This window comes from Mustelus asterias, chromosome 4, assembly GCF_964213995.1.
Source record: "Mustelus asterias chromosome 4, sMusAst1.hap1.1, whole genome shotgun sequence".
NCBI classification, from domain to species: domain Eukaryota; kingdom Metazoa; phylum Chordata; class Chondrichthyes; order Carcharhiniformes; family Triakidae; genus Mustelus; species Mustelus asterias.
In genome coordinates this window covers 114,015,348-114,039,523 of record NC_135804.1, presented here as the reverse complement: position 1 = coordinate 114,039,523, position 24,176 = coordinate 114,015,348, and the positions used below count along the sequence as shown (strand labels likewise).

At 41.0% G+C, this 24,176-nt stretch overlaps 1 protein-coding gene across 3 annotated transcripts in view; it reads right to left on the bottom strand.

The window, feature by feature from the left end:
* Nucleotides 1-24,176, bottom strand: part of LOC144492962 (kelch-like protein 4) — a 158,774-nt gene that overhangs the window by 65,344 nt on the left and 69,254 nt on the right. For all 3 annotated transcript variants that reach the window (XM_078211671.1, XM_078211672.1, XM_078211673.1), the window contains exon 2: nt 249-422. In XM_078211671.1, coding sequence (XP_078067797.1) covers nt 249-422 — 174 coding nt within the window. The remainder of the gene's footprint in view (nt 1-248; nt 423-24,176) is intronic.

Below are 24,176 nucleotides of genomic sequence, written 5' to 3'. Positions count from 1 at the left end.
TGCACATACATTTGCAAGGATTTAGTGTTGATATGAGACAGTGGGGTAAAACCTCTACTATGTTGATAGACCTGTCTTTAACCAATATTTTATCATTGAGTAGTTTGGTAAAATGATTCAAAGTGAACCATTTTAGCTTTTATCAACTGAACAGCACTGATGATTCCACATGAGTCTAACTGCAATATATTGCACTGACGCTGACTGTACGGGTCCTGTAGTTCAATCAAATATACTGCATACTTTACCGATGAGCAGGAATCTTGTGATCTCCAGCAATCAGGAAAACATCACACAGTTGCTTGTGCTGGAGGTAGTTCTCCATTTTCCGAAATGTTTGTTCTGCATGATTCATTGACTGGAAGAACTCATCTGAACTACCGGAACTCATCCTATTGGAAGAACAGCTGTTCGGTGGCAACCTGTGGACAAAGGAAAGGAAAGCAGATTTGTTAGCGAACATTGAAAGCCAAATCTACAATCATCCATGTATTTTTCACTTCAGGTTTGTTTCAGAAAGCTGTTGTGAAAATCAATACTTAAAAGTCAGTCTTGTTTGATATATAACAAACTAACTAAGCACTAAAGCACTTTGATTCTCTCTTGGGTTGAATAATACAAAGTTGGTTAACAAGCTAATCCATTTTTAAGCACAACTGATGAAGACTAGCAGCTTTGGATGATTTTTTTTTAACCATTCGCTGCTTCAGATTATTACTCTTAAGTCTAACAAAGTTATTTTCTTTAAATAAAATAGAACTGTCAGGAGAAAACAGTTATGTTCTTCTGCTTGAGATTAGCAAATCATTACTGGATTCTGGCACAGTGCTTCGCACTGCTGCCTCATAGCGTCAGGGACCTAGGTTCGATTCCCGGCTTGGGTCATTGTCTGTGCAGAGTCTGCACATTCTCCCTGTGTCTATATGGGTTTCCTCTGGGTGCTCCAGTTTCCTCCCACAGTCTGAAAGACGTGCTGGTTAGGTGCATTGGTCATGCTAAATTCTCCCTCAGTATCCCTGACCAGGCCCTGGAGAGTGACAACTGGGGGATTTTCACAGTAGCTTCATTGCAGTATTAATATAAGCCTACTTATGACATGATAAGAAGTCTCACAACATCAGATTAAAGTCCAACAGGTTTATTTGGAATCACGAGCTTTCAAAGCGCTGCTCCTTCATCAGGCGAGTGCAATTGTGTCTTTGCCTGTATATGCCGTGTTTGTGAACCTACCTCTCCACTCACCTGATGAAGGAACAGCGGTCTGGAAGCTCATGATTCAAAATAAACATGTTGGACTTTAACCTGGTGTTGGATTACTAGGTAATTTATGAGCACAGGTTGCAGGGATTTAGCTTGCCTCTCCTTGAGTTTAGAAGATTGAGGAGTTATCTAATTGAGGTGTTTAAAATGATCAAGAGGTTTGATAATATAGATACAGAGAAATTATTTCCTTCGGTGAGGAATCCAAAAATAGAGTGCATGTTCTCAAAATTACAGCTATGCCAAAATCAGGAAGCATTTTTCACAGGGTAAGGGAAATCTGAACTTGCTCCACCAAAAAGCTGTGAATGTTGAGTTAATTTTTAGTTTTAAAACCGAGATTGATGATATTATTGTGAGATAAGGTCATTGAGGAAACTTGAGAAAAGATGATTAAATTAGATTGAGGAAATTGAATGGGGGAACAGAGTAAAGGGAATGGAAGATCCATTCTTGTCTCTAAATTTCACAGTTCATAACACCGTTATAGGAAAGAGCAAAAGTATCAATTCTCTCGGATTTGTGTTCTAATATTAGAATCATAGAATACCGACAGTGCAGAAAGAGGCCATTCGGCCCATCATGTCTGCACCGACCACAAACCCACCCAGCCCTATCCCCGTAACCCCACAAATTTACCCCGCTAATCCCTCTAACGTACATATCCTGGGACACTAAGGGGCAATTTATCATGGTCAATGCACCTAACCCACACATTATTGGAGTGTGGGAGGAAACAGGAGCACCCGGAGGAAACCCACGCAGACATGGGGAGAACGTGCACACTCCACACAGACAGTGACCCATGGCTGGAATTGGACCCAGGTCCCTGGCGCTGTGAGACAACAGTGCTAACAACTATGCCAACATGTTAAAGATCATGAAAAAAGTTATTAAAGATAAGTCATTTGCGCAACTAACAGTTGTCCAATGTGATCCACATGAAACATTGCTATCTAAGATTTAGCTTGGTAATCACTGAAGAATGTTCAAGTTTATTTTGCTCCTGTTTTGCAACAATTGTTTTATAAAACTGGGGACTTGGCAAGAGTCAAGTTATGAATTTAAATATGAATTTTCTATGTGCTTCGTTCAAACATGCGTTTGATGGACCTTTTTAATTCAACAATTATTTGAAACTCTTTCAAAGCTTTCTTAACAGCCTACTTTTTTTTTCAAATCATGAAGTCTCTCTGAATGAGAATTAGTTAAGTCAAATAGCTTTGTGGTTGATCAGAAAAAAGAGGCCCATTGTGTATGATAAATTATCAATGCAGCTTTCCCGATAAATTCCATTATTATTTTCTATTACATGGAGTTAGCTAAGCTTAGCACTTATTAAAATGTCACAGTACTATTATTTGCTTATTCCATTGCTGGGAAATAAATGTGTTTGACAGTTAAACCCGAAAGAAGACCAGTAAAGTCGGTGTAGACTTGATGGGCCGAATGGCCTTCCTCTGCACTGTAGGGATTCTAAAGTTTAAAATGTATTTATTTGTCATAAGTAGGCTTACATTAACACTGCAATGAAGTTACTGTGAAAATCCTCTAGCCTGTTCAGGAACACTGAGGGAGAATTTAGCATGGCCAATTCACCTAACCAGCATGTCTTTCAGCCTATGGGAGGAAACCAGAGCATCCGGAAGAAACCCACGCAGACACGGGGAGAACATGCAGACTCCACACAGCCAGTGACCCAAGCCGGGAATCGACTCCAGGTCCCTGGTGCTGTGAGACAGCAGTGCTAACCACTGAGCCACCGTGCCACCCTACATGGCTCTAATTGAGCCATATTCTAGAGAAGTTTCTATAAAACATTCTATAGTCAATGCTTTATTAAGTGCGAGGGCAAATACTACAAGAAGATTATTAAGCCTAAAATGGAAGTCAAAGCCTCTGATAGGATCTTGTTCATTCTAATTAAGTGCAATTCCTGATCCAAGCATTTGATTTAAATACAATATCTGCCTCTCTAAAACCCAATTGTCCTCATTTAGTAATGGTATTGTTCTGATTATTAAGTAGTTTAGTCCAAAATAAGGAATGAAAACTTTGAAATACATCCATCATATTTGCAAAGCCTGCTAATTTGCTCATGTTTCCCAGGGACTAAAGAACACTCGATTATTATTCACTTCCTTCATTGGCTTTCATCATGTCTCATGGATTTATGCAAACAACATCACAGAAATCCATTAGTTTTTACAAAGAACTTCAGAATGCGCATTGTGATATCTCATTTATGCACAATTCTGGTAGAATTGCATCACACTTTAGTTTCTGCATAATGCCTCATTCATGTACAATATCCCTATTAACAATTCACATTTTCATTGATTCCATAATCAATATGATTAGGGTGTTGCAAAGCCTCATTTAGAGGAGCATAAGAAAGCTAAATCATTACATTTATACTATTTAGAACTTCTGGTCACAGCAAAATATATCTTGGAAAAATAGTTCTGGGTTTATCACAAGACAACTGCATTGGCAAGTGCATTAATGGGGATTATGTGCTTATATTTTATGTTTTTATACATCTTGTAATGATTTTCAGCAACTACTTTGTCATGGTTATCTGAATTTAGGAATCCTTGTTACAACTTAAGATGGATATTTTAATCACTTAAGTAGTCAGCATTTTGCTTTGTTTTAATGAAGGCACACAATAGGAACCAACTCAATATGTAAGCAATGGTCAGCAATCATTTCTTTCCTGTCTTCAAATCTCCCAAAAGCTTCAATTATTCAATATTCTATGTGATTTGTTGTGAACTCAACTTTTGGCTATTTTCTTAATAATGAATAATTAATTAATGTTGATGTATGGAAAATCAATTCAATAAACCTACAGCTTAGTAACTGTAATTAATGTTTCAGATTAAAAGGTGAATGATGTTCTTTACCACCTCCATAAATGAACACACTTTTAAAATCAGAAAACTAAACATTGTAAGTAAACAGATTACAAATTGAAATAGGAGAAACCGGCATATATTAAACCAATATAACTTTACTAACTAGAATGTCATCTAAGAAGCACCACACTCCCTTCATTCCATCCCATCCTCATCGGTGCCCCTTTTTTGGGGCAGCATGGTGGCACAGTGGTTAGCACTGCTGCCTCACAGCTCCAGGGACCTGGGTTCAATTCCCGACTTGGGTCACTGTCTGTATGGAGTTTGCACATTCTCCCCGTGTTTGCGTGGGTTTCCTCCGGGTGCTCCGGTTTCCTCCCACAGTCCAAAGATGTGTGGGTTAGGTTGATTGGACATGCTAAATTAACCCTTAGTGTCTCAGGATGTGATATGTTAGAAGGATTAGCAGGGTAACTAAGCAGGGATAGGGTCTGGGTGGGATTGTTGTCGGTGCAGACTCGATGGGCCAAATGGTCTTCTTCTGCACTGTAGGGTTTCTATGATGATTCACTTAGCACTAGATCCACAGCACTCTGGAGCACTGTGGGAGAAGTAGACGCCTAAAATTGTAACTTGCGTAACAGTACAATCCATTGTGTTTATGAATGGTAAATAATTTCTTTGATCTTGTCAGTAATTCTAATTGCAAGTATGCATTTGACAGATCTATCTTACTGAACACCTTCCCATTGGCTGAATCAGAAAACAAATCTTCACTGGATGGCTGCATCCGTAAGTGTTTTAATCCTTTAAGTAGACTGTAGCGTGTTTCCCCAAACCCTCAGTTTGTGAAGTGAATTTTAAAGTGACCCGGAGCAAACTCTCTTTAGGGTAGAAGTATTGTTTATTCATACATTCAAATCTAGGGGATGGTTGTCTCAAATATATACATAAGCAAACAATAAAGAGACAGGAAAGGAAGGAGTTTTATCAGAAGAAATAACTAAGAACAAAAAAAAACAAGTTAGGAATATTTATTCACTTGAATGCTGGAGTCCACTATATCAGAGTCCACTGGGGAAAAGTTGGGTGTTCAGCAGTGGCAATGGAGTTGAGGAATTAGGAGGTGGACTTCATGGACATTATGAACTCAGTGAGGAAGTGATAGGAGAGAACATAGAGAACAATGCAAGTTTAGGACTAAGGTATGAGGGACCTGCAGAGGAAGTTTAGTGGGGATGCAGATGATTGTTTACAGTAGAGAGAAGAAGTAAGGGGTATTTTTTGCATTCCAGGATGATTCTGAAATAGTGAACAGTTCTGGCATAAGGGGGCAGAAGTCAAATGTGCCCTTACGTGTTTCATTCAGATCTGGAGGTTATTGGCTCAGCCAGTTTTCTGCCATATCTTTTCAACCCTGCATTCCTTGGATTTAAGGAAATGGAGTCAAGGACTGCAGCAAGCCACCTATCAGGGTGACAGAAAGCAATGGTTTTAATGGAAACACAGGGGCAAAGGTGAGGGCATGGTTAAACAGGTAGTAGCTTCAGAAGTGTCAAGGTCAACAAGGGACCAAAGGCTAGACAATTGGGAAGTGAAAAATGCAGTTGTAAGTGAATTGGGAAAGAGCTTCTTTTAAGGGGGAAACACAGAGGTAAGTGGGATTGGGAGGGAAAGGGTGATGTGTGTGGAAAATGATACAAGGGAGTGGCTGTGAAAATGGCTTGGGGAGTTTACGTGGAGGATTAAATGAAGGGAAAATAAGAGAGCAGTGAACTTTGCAGAATAAAGGGCATTGAAATGGAATTTGAAATTCCAGAGGATGAGAGGTAACTTGGTGCAGAGGTTGAGGGAGGAAAGCAGATAGCTGTGAGAAAATATTTACAGTACATGCATGAGAGGTACAGAATAAGGATTTAAACGGGAGCTGAGAGTCATGGAACAAGGCAAATTGCTCAAAAGAGTAGGAAGATTCAGAGGTGTAAGAGAACAGGATATGATTTGATTTGATGATAAGAACCACACCGTCACCATGATGGCATAGATGCACCAAATGGTGGATGACATGGTCAGGTGGAGAGACATCCTTTAGGGGAAAGGTGGCATCATTCCTTAGCTGGTTTTTAGTCAAGGCCATCCATGATGGCACAAATGTCCATTGTGCGCTCATTGGATGATAAGTCCCTGTCCACAAGACTTTCTGGAGGGAGAGGTAGAGAGCAGTGAGAGTTGTTCTTCTAGCAGAGTCCACAAGGTCAGCACTGGGTGGGGTGAGGGGGACAGGGAGGAGATTGGTAAGATTACCCAGGTGGGCATGCTGGGCATGGCTTTGTCACCAGGAGAGTCCCAGGACATTGCTTTTATGGTGGCAGCACTGAGTGCATGCGATGTTCACATTTTCAATATGCTTTTATCCATTTAAAAACAAGTTTAAATTGACTACAATTACTGTAAATGTTCTCTGAACAAAAGTCCTGACAGCTTCAGCCTGCATGCATCAGTCTTTGCACTACTTCACCATTGAATCAAATTATTATTAGGTTTGAAAACCTGTAATGATTCTGCAAAAGCCATTTGTCAATGGCTTTTAAACAAGCAAGATGGCAAAATTATTATGAAATGAAGTATGTTATCTTGTTTGAACATACTTTGCAGTAACAACTTGGGAACTTCTTGGCCAACTTACAGTATTGAGAACTAACAGGCGACCGCCCCAAATCACAGCCGGAGTGAGAAAGTAAATTGTACAGATGTATATTCCTTTGACCATCTTATGTTCTTTGAAATTAATATTGAAGCTTGAATCATTTCACAATCTTTATGCCAATAAGGAGATCAACAATCTTAGCATAACACGATTTTTATGCTATCCTTTTTACAACTTGGCTTGCACTTTGTGTATGTCCGGTTATATAAGCAAAGTTGTTGATTGGTCAAACTCATTGTACCTGCTTATGTTTTGCACTGGTCTGTATGATTCATAAAATAGTGTAATGATTACAACCACTATAGAAGTTAATTCATCTATCCCTTGGTTAAGCCATTAGTATATTAAGTATATTGCTCATACAAACCAATGTAAGTTTTAACCTGTGCATTATCTGTCATCCATGACAGGGTGCTGTTAGATTCTATCTGGAAGATCTATGGGCTTTGATGCATATGTAGTCCAGAACACCCCTATTAATACCTGCAGAAGTTCATGCATTCGCAAGCCAGGAACAACAATCAGTAGAGATATAGATGATACAATTAGACTAGCTGGAGCCTAAGTGTGTCTCTTTCCTCAAAACATCATTAGGATCTAATAAAACAGCGCAAGTGGGGGGAAATTTCCAGGAGCTACTGCGGCTCCAAATTATTTACTGCAAATTGACAGAGAATATTTCAAAAACTGAAAATCATCCAAATCAATGTTGGCACTCTTCTGAATCTTAGTGCTAAACTGTACATTGTGAAAGCTTGAGGGAAGTGATAAAAATTATAAATACACAGTGTCTATTTGCCTTTCATTTCTTGTTGTAAATAATTAGCAACTCCTATTTCTAAGTCACAGTTGAAATTCACATTGCAGAGCTGCCAGTATATATTAGATTATATATACATCGTTTACATTTTCAGAAGGATTTTAATTTGCTGTTGAATTTTCCAGCCTATCCTAATTGACAGCTATTTTTAGCACTTCTCTCTGCAGAGTGGAAACATTATAGGTTTCTCTCTTTATGAATCAGCTTATTAAAACATCTTGGAGCACAGATGGGAAATTTGAGATGATTGATGGATAGAACAGGCGAACATTTCAAACCCATTCTACCTCTCCCTCTCACGCCCCTACCCCCACCTTTAATAAAACAGTTTTCAATACCAGAAAGGTTTGGTGTGTTTTCTCTCAGTGCAGATATCATGAGCTGTCCATTAGGGTTGCTTTTACATTTTGTTACATTGAAAATAAGGTTTGTGTTGAATTCATTTTAAAAGCAAACAAAATACAAGGCTGCATTGAGACACAGTGGCACAATGGTTAGCATTGCTGCCGCACAGTACCAAGGACCCAGGTTCAATTCCGGCCTCTGCTGAATGTATGGAATTTGCACGTTCTTCTTGTGTCTACGTGCGTTTCCTCCAGGTGCTCCGGTTTCTTCCCACACTCCAAAGGTATGAAGGTTAGATTGATTGGCCATGCTAAATTGACACTTTGGGTGGGATTTTCCAGCTGTCCTCGCCCCAAAACTGGAAAATCCCGCCCAACGTCAACGGACCTTTCCATGGTCTGCCCCTCACCTGCTACGATTCCCGTGGTGGGCGGAACGGGAAAACTCGCCCCTTGGTGTCAGGGGGATTAGCAGGGTAAATACGTGGGGTTACGATGTTAGGGCCTGGATGGGAGTGTTGTTGTTGCAGGCTCGATGGATCGAATAGCCTCCTTCTGCATTTTATGGATTCTATGATTCTATGATAATACTTTATCCTGAGAACCTGTATGAAACCCTGGAGGAAGTGTTGTTTTCATTCTCAAATCCATTGCAGGCAATCATCCAAGTGTCCTTTGGAGACTGACTAGTAATTGCGTTCTACCAAAGCTCTTGCAGTTGAATTAAGGAGAATGCCAACAAACGGATGAGTGAAGATGTTGTCCCTTGATGCAAGATGGATTAGGAAGGAGCCAATTGTAGCTATGCTTTTCAAGTTGAAGCTAAGAGCATTAGTACAAACAGATTGTGTACTGCTGAGATGGGGATAGGAAAAGCTGCAATATTTTGCTGTTATGCCGATTAATAGTATCAAGCCTAACACTTTATCTTGCACGCCATGACAATATAATTGACAGTAGCCACCAGGTGACATAAAGAGATACATCAGGACTGTATGGGGTGAGGCAAAGCCATCATGGGGAATAACATTTGTAACTTGAGACAGAGTACATTCTGTCCAGGTGGGCCAAAATGAAAGTAATAAAACTTAACGCAGAAAGTACTATAAAGCATACCAGTCTCTACAGTTATTCAAACATAATTTTCCAAATCTTCATTTGTGTCATTTTGTTTTTCAAATTCTTAATTAATTCAACAATGTATTTTTATTTTGATGATTGCCGGATAGAAGTTACTAATGTATTAAAGAAACATCTTTATCTCTCATTTCCAGCAATAATGTTACACTCTGATATTCCAAGTTCACAAACCAATTTACTGCCAGTCCCCAAACTATGCCATCGGGTCATATCTTCACATTCACACTTGCAAACATAATGCCAGTCAAAACTGAGAGCGTGTGGGCAAGTTTTTATTTGAGCCACTGCGAAAAGGCTGGTACTGCCAGGCTTACTTCGCTTCTGAGCCTCAAAGGCCAATGGGGAAAAAGTATGTTTTGAACTATTCTGGTGCAAACAAAATTGAGGCACTTGAGCAAAATTGTTTTAAATCATTAAATGGTGATGAGGATCCACACATTGCAAGCTGAGCAATTGTTGAAATCCAAAGCAGGCAGCTAAAACAAGATAGCATTGTTGAGTTAAGGAAAAATGAAGTGGAATGCTGCTCAAGAGTGAAGTGGGAGGGCCTGGTGTCTGACTTCTGCAGTTAAGATTGTATGAGTTTGCAAGTTGATATTATAGATAATATGTTGAAATATGTAATAAACCTGTCTCTTTGTTTTGCACTTGCATTTTGCTACAAAACTGGCATGTGCATGACAAAGTAGGAAATTGCCCAGGTATGCCCTGACCACAAAACAACAGGACAAATCCAATCCAACCAATTGCCTTCCCATCAATCTACCCTCAAACATCAGCAAAGTGATGGAAAGGTTTGTTGATTGCTATAATGTAGCACCTACTCACCAATTACCTGCTCATTAATATGCAGTTCTGGATTCTGTCAGGACTACTCAGCTCCAGGCCACATACAGCTTTGATCCAAACTTGGAAAAAAAGAGATGAGTTCCAGAGCTGAGTGTTGTTGCTCTTGATTTTTTTTTTATTGATCATGTGGAGCATTAGGAACCTTAGAACAATTGAAGCCAACAGGAATCAGTGGCAAAATTCCCCACTGGTTGATATCATTCTTAACATAAAGGAAGATCGTAGTGGTGGTTGGAGGTCAATCATCTCAGCCCCAGGATATCTCTGCAGGAGTTCCTTGAGATAGTGTCTTAGGCCCAGCCATCTTCAGCTGCTTCAGCAATGCCCTTTGTTCCATCATAAGGTCAGAAGTGGGGATTTTCGCCGATTATTGCGCAGTGTTCAACACCATTCATGACTCCTTAGATACTGAAGCAGTCCTTGTCCATATGCAGCACGATCTGGATAACATTTAGGCTTGGGCTGATAAGTGGCAAGTAACATTTATGCCAGGCAATAGCCATCTCCAACAAGAGAGAATCTAACCGTCTCCCCTTGATATTCAATGGCATTACTATTGCTGAATCACTATCAACATCTTGGGATTTACCAAGCACCAGAAACAGCACTGAAACAGCCATATAAATACCGTGGCTACAAGGGCAGGAATTTGATGGTAAATAACTCACCTCTTGACTCCCCAAAGCCTGTCCACCATCTGAATGACTCAAGGCAGGACTGTGATGCAGCTTCAACAACACTCAAAAAGCTCGAAACCATCCAGAACAAAGCTACCCACTTTTCTGGCACTCCATCCACCATTCAACACTCACTCCCTCCACAACTGATGCACAGTGGCATTAGTGTGTACTATCTACAAGATGCAATGCAGCAACTCACCAAGGGTCCTTCAACAGCACCTTTCAAATCTGCAACCTCGATCGCCAAGAAGGACATGGGCAACAGATAGATGGGAACAGCACCACCTGCAAGATCCCTCCAAGGCACAGACCATCCTGACTTGGAACTATACGACCATTCCCTCACTGTGGCTCAGTCAAAATTCTGTAAGTCCCATCTTAAAAGCACTGTGGGTCTACGTACACCACATGGACTGTTGCGGTTCAAGAAGGCAGCTCACTACCACCTTCTCAAGAACAATCAAGGATGGGCACTACATACTGACCTAACCAGCAAAGCCCACATCTCTTGAAATAATTTTTAAAAAGCCACTGTACAGCTGAGGCTGTGGTGTTCACTGATAGAATCAGTACTGTTCTTTATTAAATTGTGCAATATGCTTCCTGTGAGTCCATTACCTGAACTAGTATGACTATTGTGTCATGCACTTTCAGCTTTGTGGTTGCTGTTATGTTTATCATTCCACACTTACATCGCTCCACCTACACTGCACTGAAGGAGATGTCAAGCTGTTTTTTTTTACAATGCTATCTGTAGTCATTGGAGATTGACCAGTGGAGAATAACGTATGTCCTGTAAAAAGCAATTCATTCTTCTTCCGCTGATGTTAAAAAAACCACTTAAACCGTACTTTCTTCAAAACCACTTAATTGAATTAGAAGCTTTTCATTTCTCGATTATTTTATGGAAATTTCTCTCAACTAATTATCACAGTGGTTAACAATAGAATGATTCCAAAAAGATTCACTCCTCAATCCATTTTAATTATTTCAATAGAGGACAGAAAAATAAGTTTATGCTGGAAACTGCAAGAGAAGAAATGTGAGAATGAATTTTTAGATTAAAATTCATGAAGCGAGCTGATCTCCACTATTCATTATTGGAGCGAAACATGCACATCAATAAATCAATAAGGACACCAGTAAAAAGATTGCACTGCCTTTAACTAGAATTTATCTCCAGCTTTGAATAAATCCATTATCTCTCGTTAGCAATTCTTTTTGCAGTACAATGAGTCATTGCAAGTTTCAAATAACAATTTCTAAAAAAATACAAAATCTGTATTTCACGTGTTTTTGGGTTGTGTGCAATTTTGGATCTGAGTCTGTGATAGCTGGAAGTTATAAAATGATAATTTTGCTTTTGAGTATGTCAGAATATTTTGAGAAAGAGATGTCATGAAATTATGCGCTACTGCCTCACAGTGCCAGGATCCCAAGTTCAATTCCAGCCCTGGGGGGGTCACTGTCTGTGTGGAGTTTGTACATTCTCCCCGTGTCTGCGTGGGTTTCCTCCCACAGTCCAAGTGGGACGGCACGATGGAACAGTGGTTAGCACTGTTGCCTCACAGTGCCAGGGACCTGTGTTCGATTCCCCAGCTTGGGTCACTGTCTGTGTGGAGTTTGCACGTTCTTCTCGTGTCAGAATGGGTTTCCTCCCACACTCTGAAAGATTGCTGGTTAGGTGCATTGGCCATGCTAAATTCTCCCTCAGTGTGTTCGAACAGGCGCCAGAGTGTGGCAACTAGGGGATTTTCACAATAACTTCATTGCAGTGTTAATGTAAGCCTACTTGTGGCTAATCAATAAACTTTATTTACTTTAAGATGTGCGGGTTAGGTTGATTGGCCATGCTAAATTGGCCCTAGTGTCAGAGGGATTAGCAGGGTAAATGCATGGAGTTACAGGAATAGGGCCTGGGTTGGATAGTCGTCGGTACAGACTCAATGAGCCAAATGGCCTCCTTCTGTACTGTAGGGATTCTATGATCTATGATAACTTGTCAATCTATACTTTATTCCACCCACCTACTGGACACAGTTTAAATTGTACATCCTTGTACGCAGTCAAGAGCTGAGCAGGCACATCAACCTTGGTCAAAGATGGACTTGAATTCTGTCGGTTAAAATGATGTACAGAAAGGAGTAAACATTTCAGTTTTTGTACCATGTGGAATGTAGGAATTAAACAATTATTCAGTCACCCGCCAGAGATAGGGTACAACCAGATAGAATGTTGTTGATTGAGGAACCATGATTGTTGCTTGAATCCAGGAAATGATAATATCGCTACAGTATTGCTTTTGGATGACTGAATGTCTTGGTTTGTGACTGGGACTGATAACAGTTCAAACGCCAAGGGATCAGATCTTGAGATATCAGCAGCTTGTGGCTAGTGCTTAAACCTATCAAAATGACCCGAGAAACTTCATTTATCATTCAAAAAAAACCCCTGCTGTTGTCAATTTAAAAATTGATTTTACCGACATGAACTCTGAATATTGTCAGGTTGACCTCCAAGCAGCTAATTAATACCAAGAGGGAATGCAGAATAAGACAAGGCCTTAGTGCATCAAGGAATGAGTACTAAGTCGGGAATTTGATGCGAGTGGGAATTCAGCACAGAAGGGGCAGGCGATGCTGTTTTTTATACACTTTTTCACTCTCCTGTAGCTGATGACTGTTCTTCTTCAAGTTAGGAGACTTGCCACTATTTTAGCTGTGTAAGTTATTAACTAATCAACTTAATCAAATAAGTAAGTTAGGCAGACACGACACAGATTTTGGTGTAACATGGCTGTCTAACCTTAGCTGGAATAGATCACAGTCCTGGACAATCAAATGTTTGCAGCTTGAGCACTTCCAGCTCAGTGTTCCCGACTTAGTACTCGTTCCTTGATGCACTAAGGCCTTGTCTTATTCTGCATTCCCTCTTGATATTAATTACCTGCTTGGAGGTCAACCTGACAATATTCAGAGTTCATGTCGGTAAAATCAATTTTTAAATTGACAAGAGCAGGGGTTTTTTTTGAATGATAAATGAAGTGCACGGGTCATTTTGATAGGTTTAAGCACTAGCCACAAGCTGCTGATATCTCAAGAGCTGATCCCTTGGCTTTTGAACTGTTCCCAGTCCCAGTCACAAACCAAGACATCCAGTCAACCAAAAGCAATACTGTAACGACATTATCATTCCCTGGATTCAAGCAACAGAGTTGCTGAGCCGGAGTCTAATATGCCGACACTGCACATTATCAGGGATGGGGGGAGAGTTACATGGACATTTTGTTCCAGGGAGCAGTCAGATTCCTTAGGCTAGGTAGTACTTTCGAGTTGGTCAATTATCAGGGACAGGAGGGTGTAATTGTGAATGAGGCAGGAATGGGGATCCAACAGCAAGTGATGGAGGAGCCTCAGCCCTTGACATTGACCAACAGGTGCGAGCTGCTTGTTACCTGTGTGGATGAAGAGAAAGACTGCAGGTTGGATGAGTAAACTGACCATATCACCATGGTGCAGGATGCCATTCAATTGATGGAACCAAAAAGGAAAGTGGTAGTGATAGGGACTGTACAGTAAGGGGCTAGACACTGTTCTTTGTAGCTGCGACTGGAGACTCCGAATATTGTGTTGCCTGCCCGGTGCTAGGTTTGAAGACATCTCCTCATGGCTGGAGACAAATGTGGAGTGGGCAGGACATGATCCAGTTGTTGTGATCTATGTAGGAACCAATGACATAAGTAGAACTAGGAATGATGTTCTGCATGGAGAGTTTGAAGAGTTCGGGTCCGAATTAAAATGCCTGTAATTGGTAGAATGCTGCAAGAATCAGTGTTGCGGCCTGAGCTATTTACAATCTGTGACCAGAATTCTCCGGTCGTTCACACCCTGCCACCATTGCCAGAGAAGACGGAGAACTTGGCGCTCAGACAAATCTCCGTTCACTGCATGGGATGGGAGAATCCAGCTGGCGCGAATGGCTGGAGAATCCCACCCTGTATTTCTTAGACAAAGAGAAAGATCGTAATGTATCTAAGTTTGTGATATACAAAGCTAGGTAGAAATGTAAGTTTTGAGGGGAACACAGAGGCGCTGCAAAGAGATGTACACAGGTTAGGTGAGTGGGCAACAAAATGGCAGATGGGGTATAATGTGGGCAAGTATAAGGTAATTCACTTTGGTCATAAGAATATAAAAGCAGAATATTTCTTACAATGTGTGAAACGTGTAAATGTTGATGCTCAGAGAGACTTGACTCTGCTCATTCAAGGAACTCAGTGAGTTAGCATGTAGGTGCAGCAAGCAATTAGGAAGGCAAATGGAAAATGGCCTTTATTGCAGGGGGATCGGAGTACAGAAATAAAGCAGTCTTGCCATAATTGGTACAGAGCTTTGGCACCTGGATTAGTGTGTGCAATTTTAGTCCACATATATAAGGGAGGATATGCTTATTTACATTGGAGGCACTATAGTAAAGGTTCATTAGATTGCCCCAGGGATTAGGGGCTTCCTATGATGAGAGGCTGAATAAATATCAGGCCTAAATTCTCTGGAGTTTAGAAGAATGGTCTCATTGAAACTTATGAGATTATGAAAGAGCTTGACAGGGGGAACAGTGTGAGCCACAACTTCCACCCAGAGGTGGAAAGTCATAGCCCATTGGAATTACGAGAGTTTAAAGTGCACTGACCTGCTCTGTAAACCTTGTACAAACCTCCCGCTGGCTGGAACTGCTTGGAGTCTGCAGTACAGGCCACAGCAGTGCAACTCCAACAAACTCAGGGCGGGCCACACCACTTTTTCTGATTGCACTGGCTGCCAGCAAGCAGGTCGGTTTAAAGGGCCCAGTGAAATTGACAGGCCAGGGTGAAGTTAAGCATCCAGGTATGTGGATCGGATTTGGCTTGGCTGGTCAAGGGGATCGGGTTGGGAGGGGGTGGGGTTGCATGGGTTGGGAGATGGGGTGTCATGTAGGGTCAGTGGGGTGTCCTGCTGGGTCAGGGGGATGGTTGGGTCAGATTGGCGGGGGGAGGGGGTAGGGGTGAAGAGGAGATCAGGTCAGATGGGGGACCTAGAGTTGGATCTGCGGGTTGGTGGGACAGGGTAGGAGTCCGGTGCATCTAGGCATCAAGGAGTGGGGGAATCACATGGGGAGGGGGGGAGTACGGGAGGATTGGGAATACCCTGGGGGGTATGATTGGCCTGAGCTATGAGGTCTAGAATGTGGGGAGTGTCCCTTGCAAGGAAAGGTCTGGGTATTTAGAAGAGGAGTTATTTCTTCCCATGCTTTCAGAGTAACTATTAGCGTAACACTGGCAGAAAATCTGAAGTTAGCGACTTAAATCCCTTTGTCAGATGGTTCCCAGTGCAACACAATTGTCTAGGGGCTGTTAATGCTTCTGGACGATTGCTGCATAAATTCTTGTCTGAGAGGGATTGCCCAGCACATCTTTGGGCAACCCCCCAAATTCGACACTGGGACACCCCCAGGATGTTACGGGACTGTTAGTTTGTTTCTGTTGGCTGGGGAATCTAGAGCACAAGGGCACAATCTCAGGGTAATGGGTCCATTACTCAGGGCTGAACTGAGGACAAATCTCTTCAATCAAAGGCTTGTGAATCTTTGGAATTTTCTAGCCCGGAGGGTTGTGCATTCTCTGTCATTGATTATACTTAAGGCTGGGATTTTTCCGTCTCTCAGGGAATAAAGGGATAGGGGAACAAGTGGGAAAATGATGTTAAAGCCCAAGATCAGCTTTGGTCATATTGAGAAGCAGAGCAGGTTTGACAGGCCATATGGTCTACCCCTGACCCTATCTCTTGTGTTCTTGTTTTTGATTTGAATTGAGTTATTATCATCACATGTATTAGTACACAGTGAAAAGTATTGTTTCTTTCATGCTCTACAGACAAAGCATATCATTCATAGAGTAGGAAACGAGAGAGTGCAGAATATAGTGTTATGGTCATAGCTAGGGTGTAGAGAAAGATTAATCTATTGCGAGGTAGGTCCATTCAAAAGTCTGACATCAGCAAGGAAGAAACTGTTCTTGAATCGGTTGATACGTGACCTCAGACTTTTGTATCTTTTTCCCGACGGAAGAAAGTGGAAGAGAGAATGTCCGGGGTGCGTGGGGTTCTTAATTATGCTGGCGGCTTTGCCGAGGCAGCAAGAAGTGTAGACAGAGTCAATGGATGGGAGGCTGGTTTGTGTGATGGACTGGGCTTCATTCACGACCCTTTATAGTTCCTTGCGGTCTTGGACAGATCAGGAGCCATATCAAGCTGAGATACAACCAGAAAGAATGCTTTCTATGGTGCATCTGCAAAAGTTGGTGAGAGTCATATTGGACATGCCAAATTTCCTTAGTCTTCTTTTTCATGTTTCATCAACAAAACATAAACTTGCAATTTTTAATCAATCAGGATTGATAAATAAAGTCTTTGAGAAGAAAAGCATTCTGTTTCAGGAAAATGATGAAGTTAAGTTTTTTTTAAGTCTTAACTCAGGCCAAACACAAAATTATACCATGTCAGAATTGACCAGTTAATGTTCATCACAATAATTTTTTGATGTACAGTAACATTTCCTTTCATTTTACATGTTAGCTATGACCCATCATAAGACAGCATAACCAATACAAAAATATCATCTATTGCTATATATATTCTAGCTTTGACATTTGGATATTATAGTCAGCTTTTACTGATAGGCTCAGCAATAGATTGGAACAAGCCTTCCCATTTAATTATGTTTTCTCCATCAAAATGTATTGAAAGTTTTGCATTATTTTTCAGCTAAAGACAGGATTTAATGGAGTGTAGCTTCTGAATGTAGCCTGAAGGACATGCTGAGCAAAGGAGCAGGATCTATCACAGCATTGTTACCATTTGAATTCATTATAAATCAGCCTTGTAAAAATTTGAAACAAAACCAGTTACTAATTCTTTCCTGCAGCTTTTCTTTGAAACTGCCTCACTAGTGTAGTACCCATCTAGATATCTGAACCATTCCTAATGACAGGTTGACACAGCCAGAAAGGAAAGGAATGAAGGGGCACGGAAGTGTAGAGCTAATAAAGAAGCACAACATCCTGGTTACGTGACTATATTGTTGGTTGAATAATCACAACCCGACAAACAGAATAAAATATGAACAAGAGAATAATCTTAAACCTTGAAAATTCTCATAAACAAACTAGTATTTGTTGCTGTCTGCCCATTTTGTGATTTCTAGCTGAAAATGGATTTTACGTTAGAATCAAAGACCACTACTTTAGCAATATATATAAGCAGTAAGATCAATGCAAGAAGTTTGCTTGGGAACATAGGAATTCGGAGCATAAGTAGGCAATTCAGCCCTTCGAGTTTGCTGTGCCATTCAATCAGATCATGGCTGATCTCTTCCTGGTCTCATATCAACTAACAACCTAAAGTTTATTGCTGTAGGGAATATTTAAAGGCCAGATTTCAGCTACCGAAGTGGAAAGCTCAAGTCAGTAAAATTCCTGACTCAGCAGAGCTGTGTTTAAATGGGCCTGTCACATCCAATTTTCATTCCTGGAGGAGGGCTATAAATGCGTTTACTGATCCTGGAAGCATATTATAGGTGGCCATGGAGGTAAATGAGTGCTGAGATTGACTGGTCAGTACTATCTCAGTTCTCTGTGGTTCATACTCCAATGCTACCCCCTTAACCATTTCCTCAGCATGGGTTAAGATCCTTGGAAAACAGAAAATCGGGTTGTTTGAACTCAATATTAATTTCAACTGGCCCTGTCAAGTTCAGATTTCCCACCTGTGTGACTCATGCTTTACCCCTGCCATCAGAAATGGGATCTTTCAGAAATAGGCGTAAGATCTGGGTCCCACCTGCCATTGTAAAGGCCTCTAGTATCTGTCCAACTCCATAGAAATCTTGCCCTTATGTAGTGGGGCCTCCAGCAGCAGGTGTCAATTTTGAGGGAAAGCACTGAGTAGGGGAACTGATTGTCCCCTGTGGGCTTCTCCCTGCAGGAAGCAGAGCCTTTAACAAGCTGAGGGGCAGGGTCTAAGCCATAAGGCAAGAGAGAAAGCAACAAAGACAAGTTTAGCACTTGAGTGGCAGTGTGATAGGGGCAAAGGTCATGAATAGGGCAGCTTGAAGCACCTGTGGGTGGCTAAAGAGCCAGGAGTGGAACTGGTGATGTAGTCAGATAGATTGACCACACACCTGAGTCAGAGAAGCCTTGAGGAGAAAAAGGAGAGGAAGGTCAAAGCAAGGAGCCAGATCAGCAGTTCAAGATTGCTGAGTCACTGCATTGAGGTATCGAAGGCACAAATAGGAAAAATCTGGAACATTGCTCATGCATATTCACTATAAATAGTATGTTCCTTGAAGTTAAACTTTCCCTGGAGGAGTCCATACAGCTTTGATGCCGGTGGAATATGGGAGTTTTTTTTTAACCTTTGTGCAGTCTGTGTACTTAAATTTCACCTTACACTAGGACCTTAAAGTACATGCCAGATCATTCGGGAGAGAAATTAGGAAACATTTCTTCACACGAACAGTGGTAGAAGTGTGAAACCCTGACATGAAAATCATAAGCACTAACTCAATTAATAATTTGAAGTCTGAGATGGAAAGAGCAACCAAGAAAATTGGGGGTTGTTGAACCATAGGAGGTAGATATAAGTCAGCCATGAGCTTATTGAATATTGAAATATGCTGAATAACCTCCTGTTGTTCCTATGTTTCTAAAGTATATGTGGCACAATGTTTTGTGTCTCATAATATCTTATAGTACCCTGATTTGTGGCCCGAGCCCAAATTTTGGTAGAAAATTGGCTAAACAAAGATACTAAAGGTTGATGGGAAATGTGGCCAAGTTATAGAGATACTTCAAGGAATCACAGGCAGTTCTGCCACAGGATACAAGTCAGCAGGATGTCTGGTCTTCAAAAGGTGATTGTTATCAGCTTCTTACTGTGCTTACCCCAGTCCAACGCCAGCATTTCCACATCAGCTTGAGGTGCCAGAGATGTGAAATGAACAAATGGTTGTAAACAATCACCTATCACAGGAGAAGTAGGAGATCATGGTTGTGACAAATGGGAGGCCATTAACATGGACATCTATAGTAAACTGTTGGAACAGAGGAATGAAAGCAGATACACACAATGTCTTTCCAAGGAAGATATAAATATTGTCACAGACTTACCAGCGATAACCTATAGGAAGAACAATTGTGGAAGGAAGCCTCAAGCTTTTTGGGCTTGAAGACAGGGTTTGATCACCTTTCATGCCTGGCCAGTATGATTAGGTGGTGACGTCTGCACAACTTCACTAGAAGTCATTAGATATGTATTGTTTGTTTAAACTCTGTGCTGAGGAATTTGTAGTGATAGTGAAGGAAGGCCAAATCATTTGTGTGTTTTAAACAGTTTAGAGTAGTGATTAGGCATTGGGGTTTTATATTCTGTTTAATAAAAAAGTGACGTGATTCAAGAATAACAGTGTTGTGACTGTTAATCAACTGGAGGGAGGGTTTCAGTCAACAGATTAACAGCCATGGCCATTCTGTAGCATGATATGCTTTGAACCAAAAATCTCTCATTGTAAGTATTTTCACAGTAGCTCCCTTAAAGGAATTCATCCATATGAATATAGCAGCATGCATGTGTGACAACAGCCAACAACTGACTATCACCTACATTAGAACAGCTCACCTTTGCTGCACTATCTGGAGGAGAAGTCTGCACCCACAAGGCTGGAGTAACCTGAACAGGATGAAGGCCTCATGACTTATGGCTGTTGAACAATTTTAAGAAGACCCTTTCTGAATAAATGGGGAAGAGGCACAGAAGAGTTAAATGATAGTGAAGTAGGTTAATACTACCCTACCCATTGTCTTCCTTCTTATCCTGATCAGCCACTAACTGTTATCAAAGCTTACAGTGAAGCATAATACAATGTGACTCATTCTGCTGTAGATTTCATTTTATAATTGTAATGATGACGGTATTGTAACATATGTTTCTCTCCTCTCTCTGGATGTGTCACTGAAGCAGTGCCAGAGCCAAGTGGTTCATGCCTTGGTACCTCACAGATGAACACTCTTGCAAGCATCAGTTCAGGTATATCCACAGCAGGGATTTCAGCTAATGAGGTAGAGGAAGATGCACGGCTCAGAAAGAGTGGGTGGTTGTGGGAAGAGGGGCAAGAGCAGGATTTTGTTGTTTGAATAACATAGCAAGCACTATTGTCAGCTGTGCTCAGCAATTTGGATCTCCCAGAGCTTGCTTCAAAAGAAGAGTATTAATTGAGCCATGATAGATTGTGACAAACAACCTGTGTAAATGGCAATAGTATTTTTATACATCTGACCTCCATATGAAATGTCTTCCTGATCTTTGGACATCATCTTAGGCAATGCCATTAAAACAGGCAGTATCACATTAGCTGCCTGTTATATACCGCGCCTAATGTTCAGTTCTATTGCAGTTAATGGAACCCAATTTCAAGCACTGCATATAATAGGGGAATGATCTGACAGCATCCCTTTTGCACCTTTGAGAGGAATTTTGTAACTTCATATGTCAAAGGGAGTCTGAAAAATGTGTTAAAATATGTGTCAAAAACAGATTGTATTTGTGAAATGTTAGTTTGTGAGTACATCACTCCAGGACACGAGCTGGGCCAGGTAATGCATATAGAGATTTAAATATCTGTTACTATTAATCCTGTATGAACTTATTCACACAAAGAAGAATGCAGCTAACATGTCAATATTAAATTAACCATATTTTATTTGGCGAAGACACACAGACTGGCTTTCATAGAATTCCTACATCGCAGGAAGCCATTCGGCCCGTCGATCCTACACTGACAACAAATCTACTCAGGTCCTGTTCCCGTAACCCCACATATTTACTCTGCTAATCCCCCAGACACTAAGGGCGGAATTTTCTCATCCCGTCCGCCACGGGAATCGTAACGGGCGAGACAAGGGACCATGCAAAGATCCATTGACCTCGGGTGGGACTTTCCTATCTTGGGGCGAGCTGGAAAATCCCACCCTAAGGGTGAATTTAGCATGGTCAATCAACCTAACCCACATATTTCTGGACTGAGGGAGGAAACCGGAACACCCGGTGGAAACTCACACAGACACAGGGAGAACATACAAACTCCACACACTCAGTCACCCAAGGTTGGAATTGAGCGCTGGTCCCTGGAGCTGTAGGGCAGCAGTGCTGACCACTCTGACACTGTGCCGGCCCATATTGATGCAGCAGTTCTATTAAAATAATAGTTTTTTTAAAATGGTGAAATGTAAGATGAGTTGACTGCTCAGGCCTGTCAATATCCACTGAGACTGGAGCTACAAAATAAAACTGGTCAGGAAGGAATAAAAATGTAAGAGAGAACATAGATTCCAGGAATGGGACAAGCAAAGATTAAAGGCAGTACTTCCAGAAATGACAGCAAATATGGTTTAGCATACCTGAGTGACCCAATTCAGGGCTGTTATGCAAATGAAGATATTATCACTTGAATATAACTGTCACTATATTTGGATCAATTCCGTTCACTGCACTTCACAGTTGACAACTTAAACTTGCTCTGGGCTTAATATCTCTAGAAAAACATCCAAATTCTCACATATCTGTTGGAAGTGGATTCATACAATAGCAAAACACTGCAGATGGTGGAAATTTGAGGAAAAAAAGCCAGCAAATTCTGGAAATACTCAGCAGGTCCAAAGCATCGTCTGTGGAGTGGAAAACAGAGATAACAGGTAGACCATTTCTGCCTTAGTTTTTGCATAAAAAGTGGGATGATTTCCAGGTCGGGAATCCTTGGACAAAAGATGGAACGAGGTGTGACAATGTTGGGATACCGGCTCCATGGCTTTTCTTTCCAAATGTTCCCAGTATCCTAAGCTCCAAACATGCGTTCAACACCTGAGAAAACTCAGCGCTCCACCCCCCCGCCCCCAACTTTTCAGATCAATTAACATTCATCATGACCAGAAGTGGATTAAAGTTAATTTATTTTCATATATTTCAATAAACTGGAATTTCTAACTGCACTGCAATGGAAATTGTGTCAGCTTCGAATTGGACCCTACAATGCATTTTTTTATCTGATAATAGTAGCGTGTTTTATCTGAGGGAAGGGGGTGGAGGGGGCAGGGGGAAATGAAACATGTTGGAAGAAATGTGAAGCATTAAAATGTAAGTACTCACAGTCTGAGTTCAAAGTAAGGATGTGACATGTAAAGGACTAAATTGATATGGTTAACTTAATTTGGAGCCACCTTAGCCCGTTTGTTGGTCTCTATGAAGATACTTTGAAGGTTATGGGAAAAGATATTCACCTCAGTGAAAGGAGGGATCTAAAAATCTCTGACAATTGTCTGAATGAGACTGCTTTGCTCCTTCATCCCCGCCCAGCCTTTTAACATGGTGATGAATGTTAAAACATTAGCTTTGATGGGACCGTCTTTGGGTGCAGTGCTTTTGCTGAGTTTGACTAACAAACTACAGGGTGCCCTTAAGGGGGAAATCAAAATGTAAATTAAAATCAAATTCAAAATTAGATTATTTTTTAAAAGATTCAATGAGAATAGTGTGTTGAGCTTCTATCATTGCCAGAGAATCACCTGTAATAGCTAGCCTTCCCATTCCCACACCATTATTTATTGTATTCCTCAAGAATTTATCCTTGGCAACCCACATTTTCAATGGCTTAACGTTGCTGCTTTGTGATTCTGCTTGACAATACGGATTTAAAAATTTTATTTATTAGTCACAAGGAGGCTTACATTAACACTGCAATGAAGTTACTGAGAAAATGCCCTAGTCGCCATACTCTAGCGCCTGTTTGTGGACACTAAGAGAAAATTTAGTATGGCTGATGCACTTAACCAGCACATCTTTCGGACTGAGATGGAAACCCATACAGACACATGCAGACTCTGCATAGACAGGGATCGAACCCAGGACCCTGGCGCTGTGAGGAAGCAGTGCTAACCATTGTGCCACGGTGCCACCCTTAACAAAGGTGTCCTATATTCCAATAAGGCATCTAAAATATATGTGGAAATAGTTACTGAATCATTGCTTGAGAGAGAATGATATTTCAGCTTCCATTGTTTGTACAGATTGTAGTTAGCTTATTTAACAGTAGAATTGACATGGACATCCCATTTTAGATATGTCTAAATAAATATACCCAGCAGTTTGAAAATATTCAGAAAAGGGCTTGTAAAGTCATTCTTGGCCAAGATGACCATTGTTACTGAGATGCCCTATTCGACTATGGTCTCACGATAGCTGAGTACAGACATAATCAACTCTGCTGTTCCTTTGTGAGAATTGCCAAAAACTTCAATGCTTCCAAAACTCTGCTGCTCATGTCCCAACTTGCACCTATTTATCCATCACTCTAGTGCTCACTGTCTCACATTGGCTACTTGTTAAACAATGCATCCATTTTAAAATTCTCATCTTCATGCCCCCAACCCTCGCT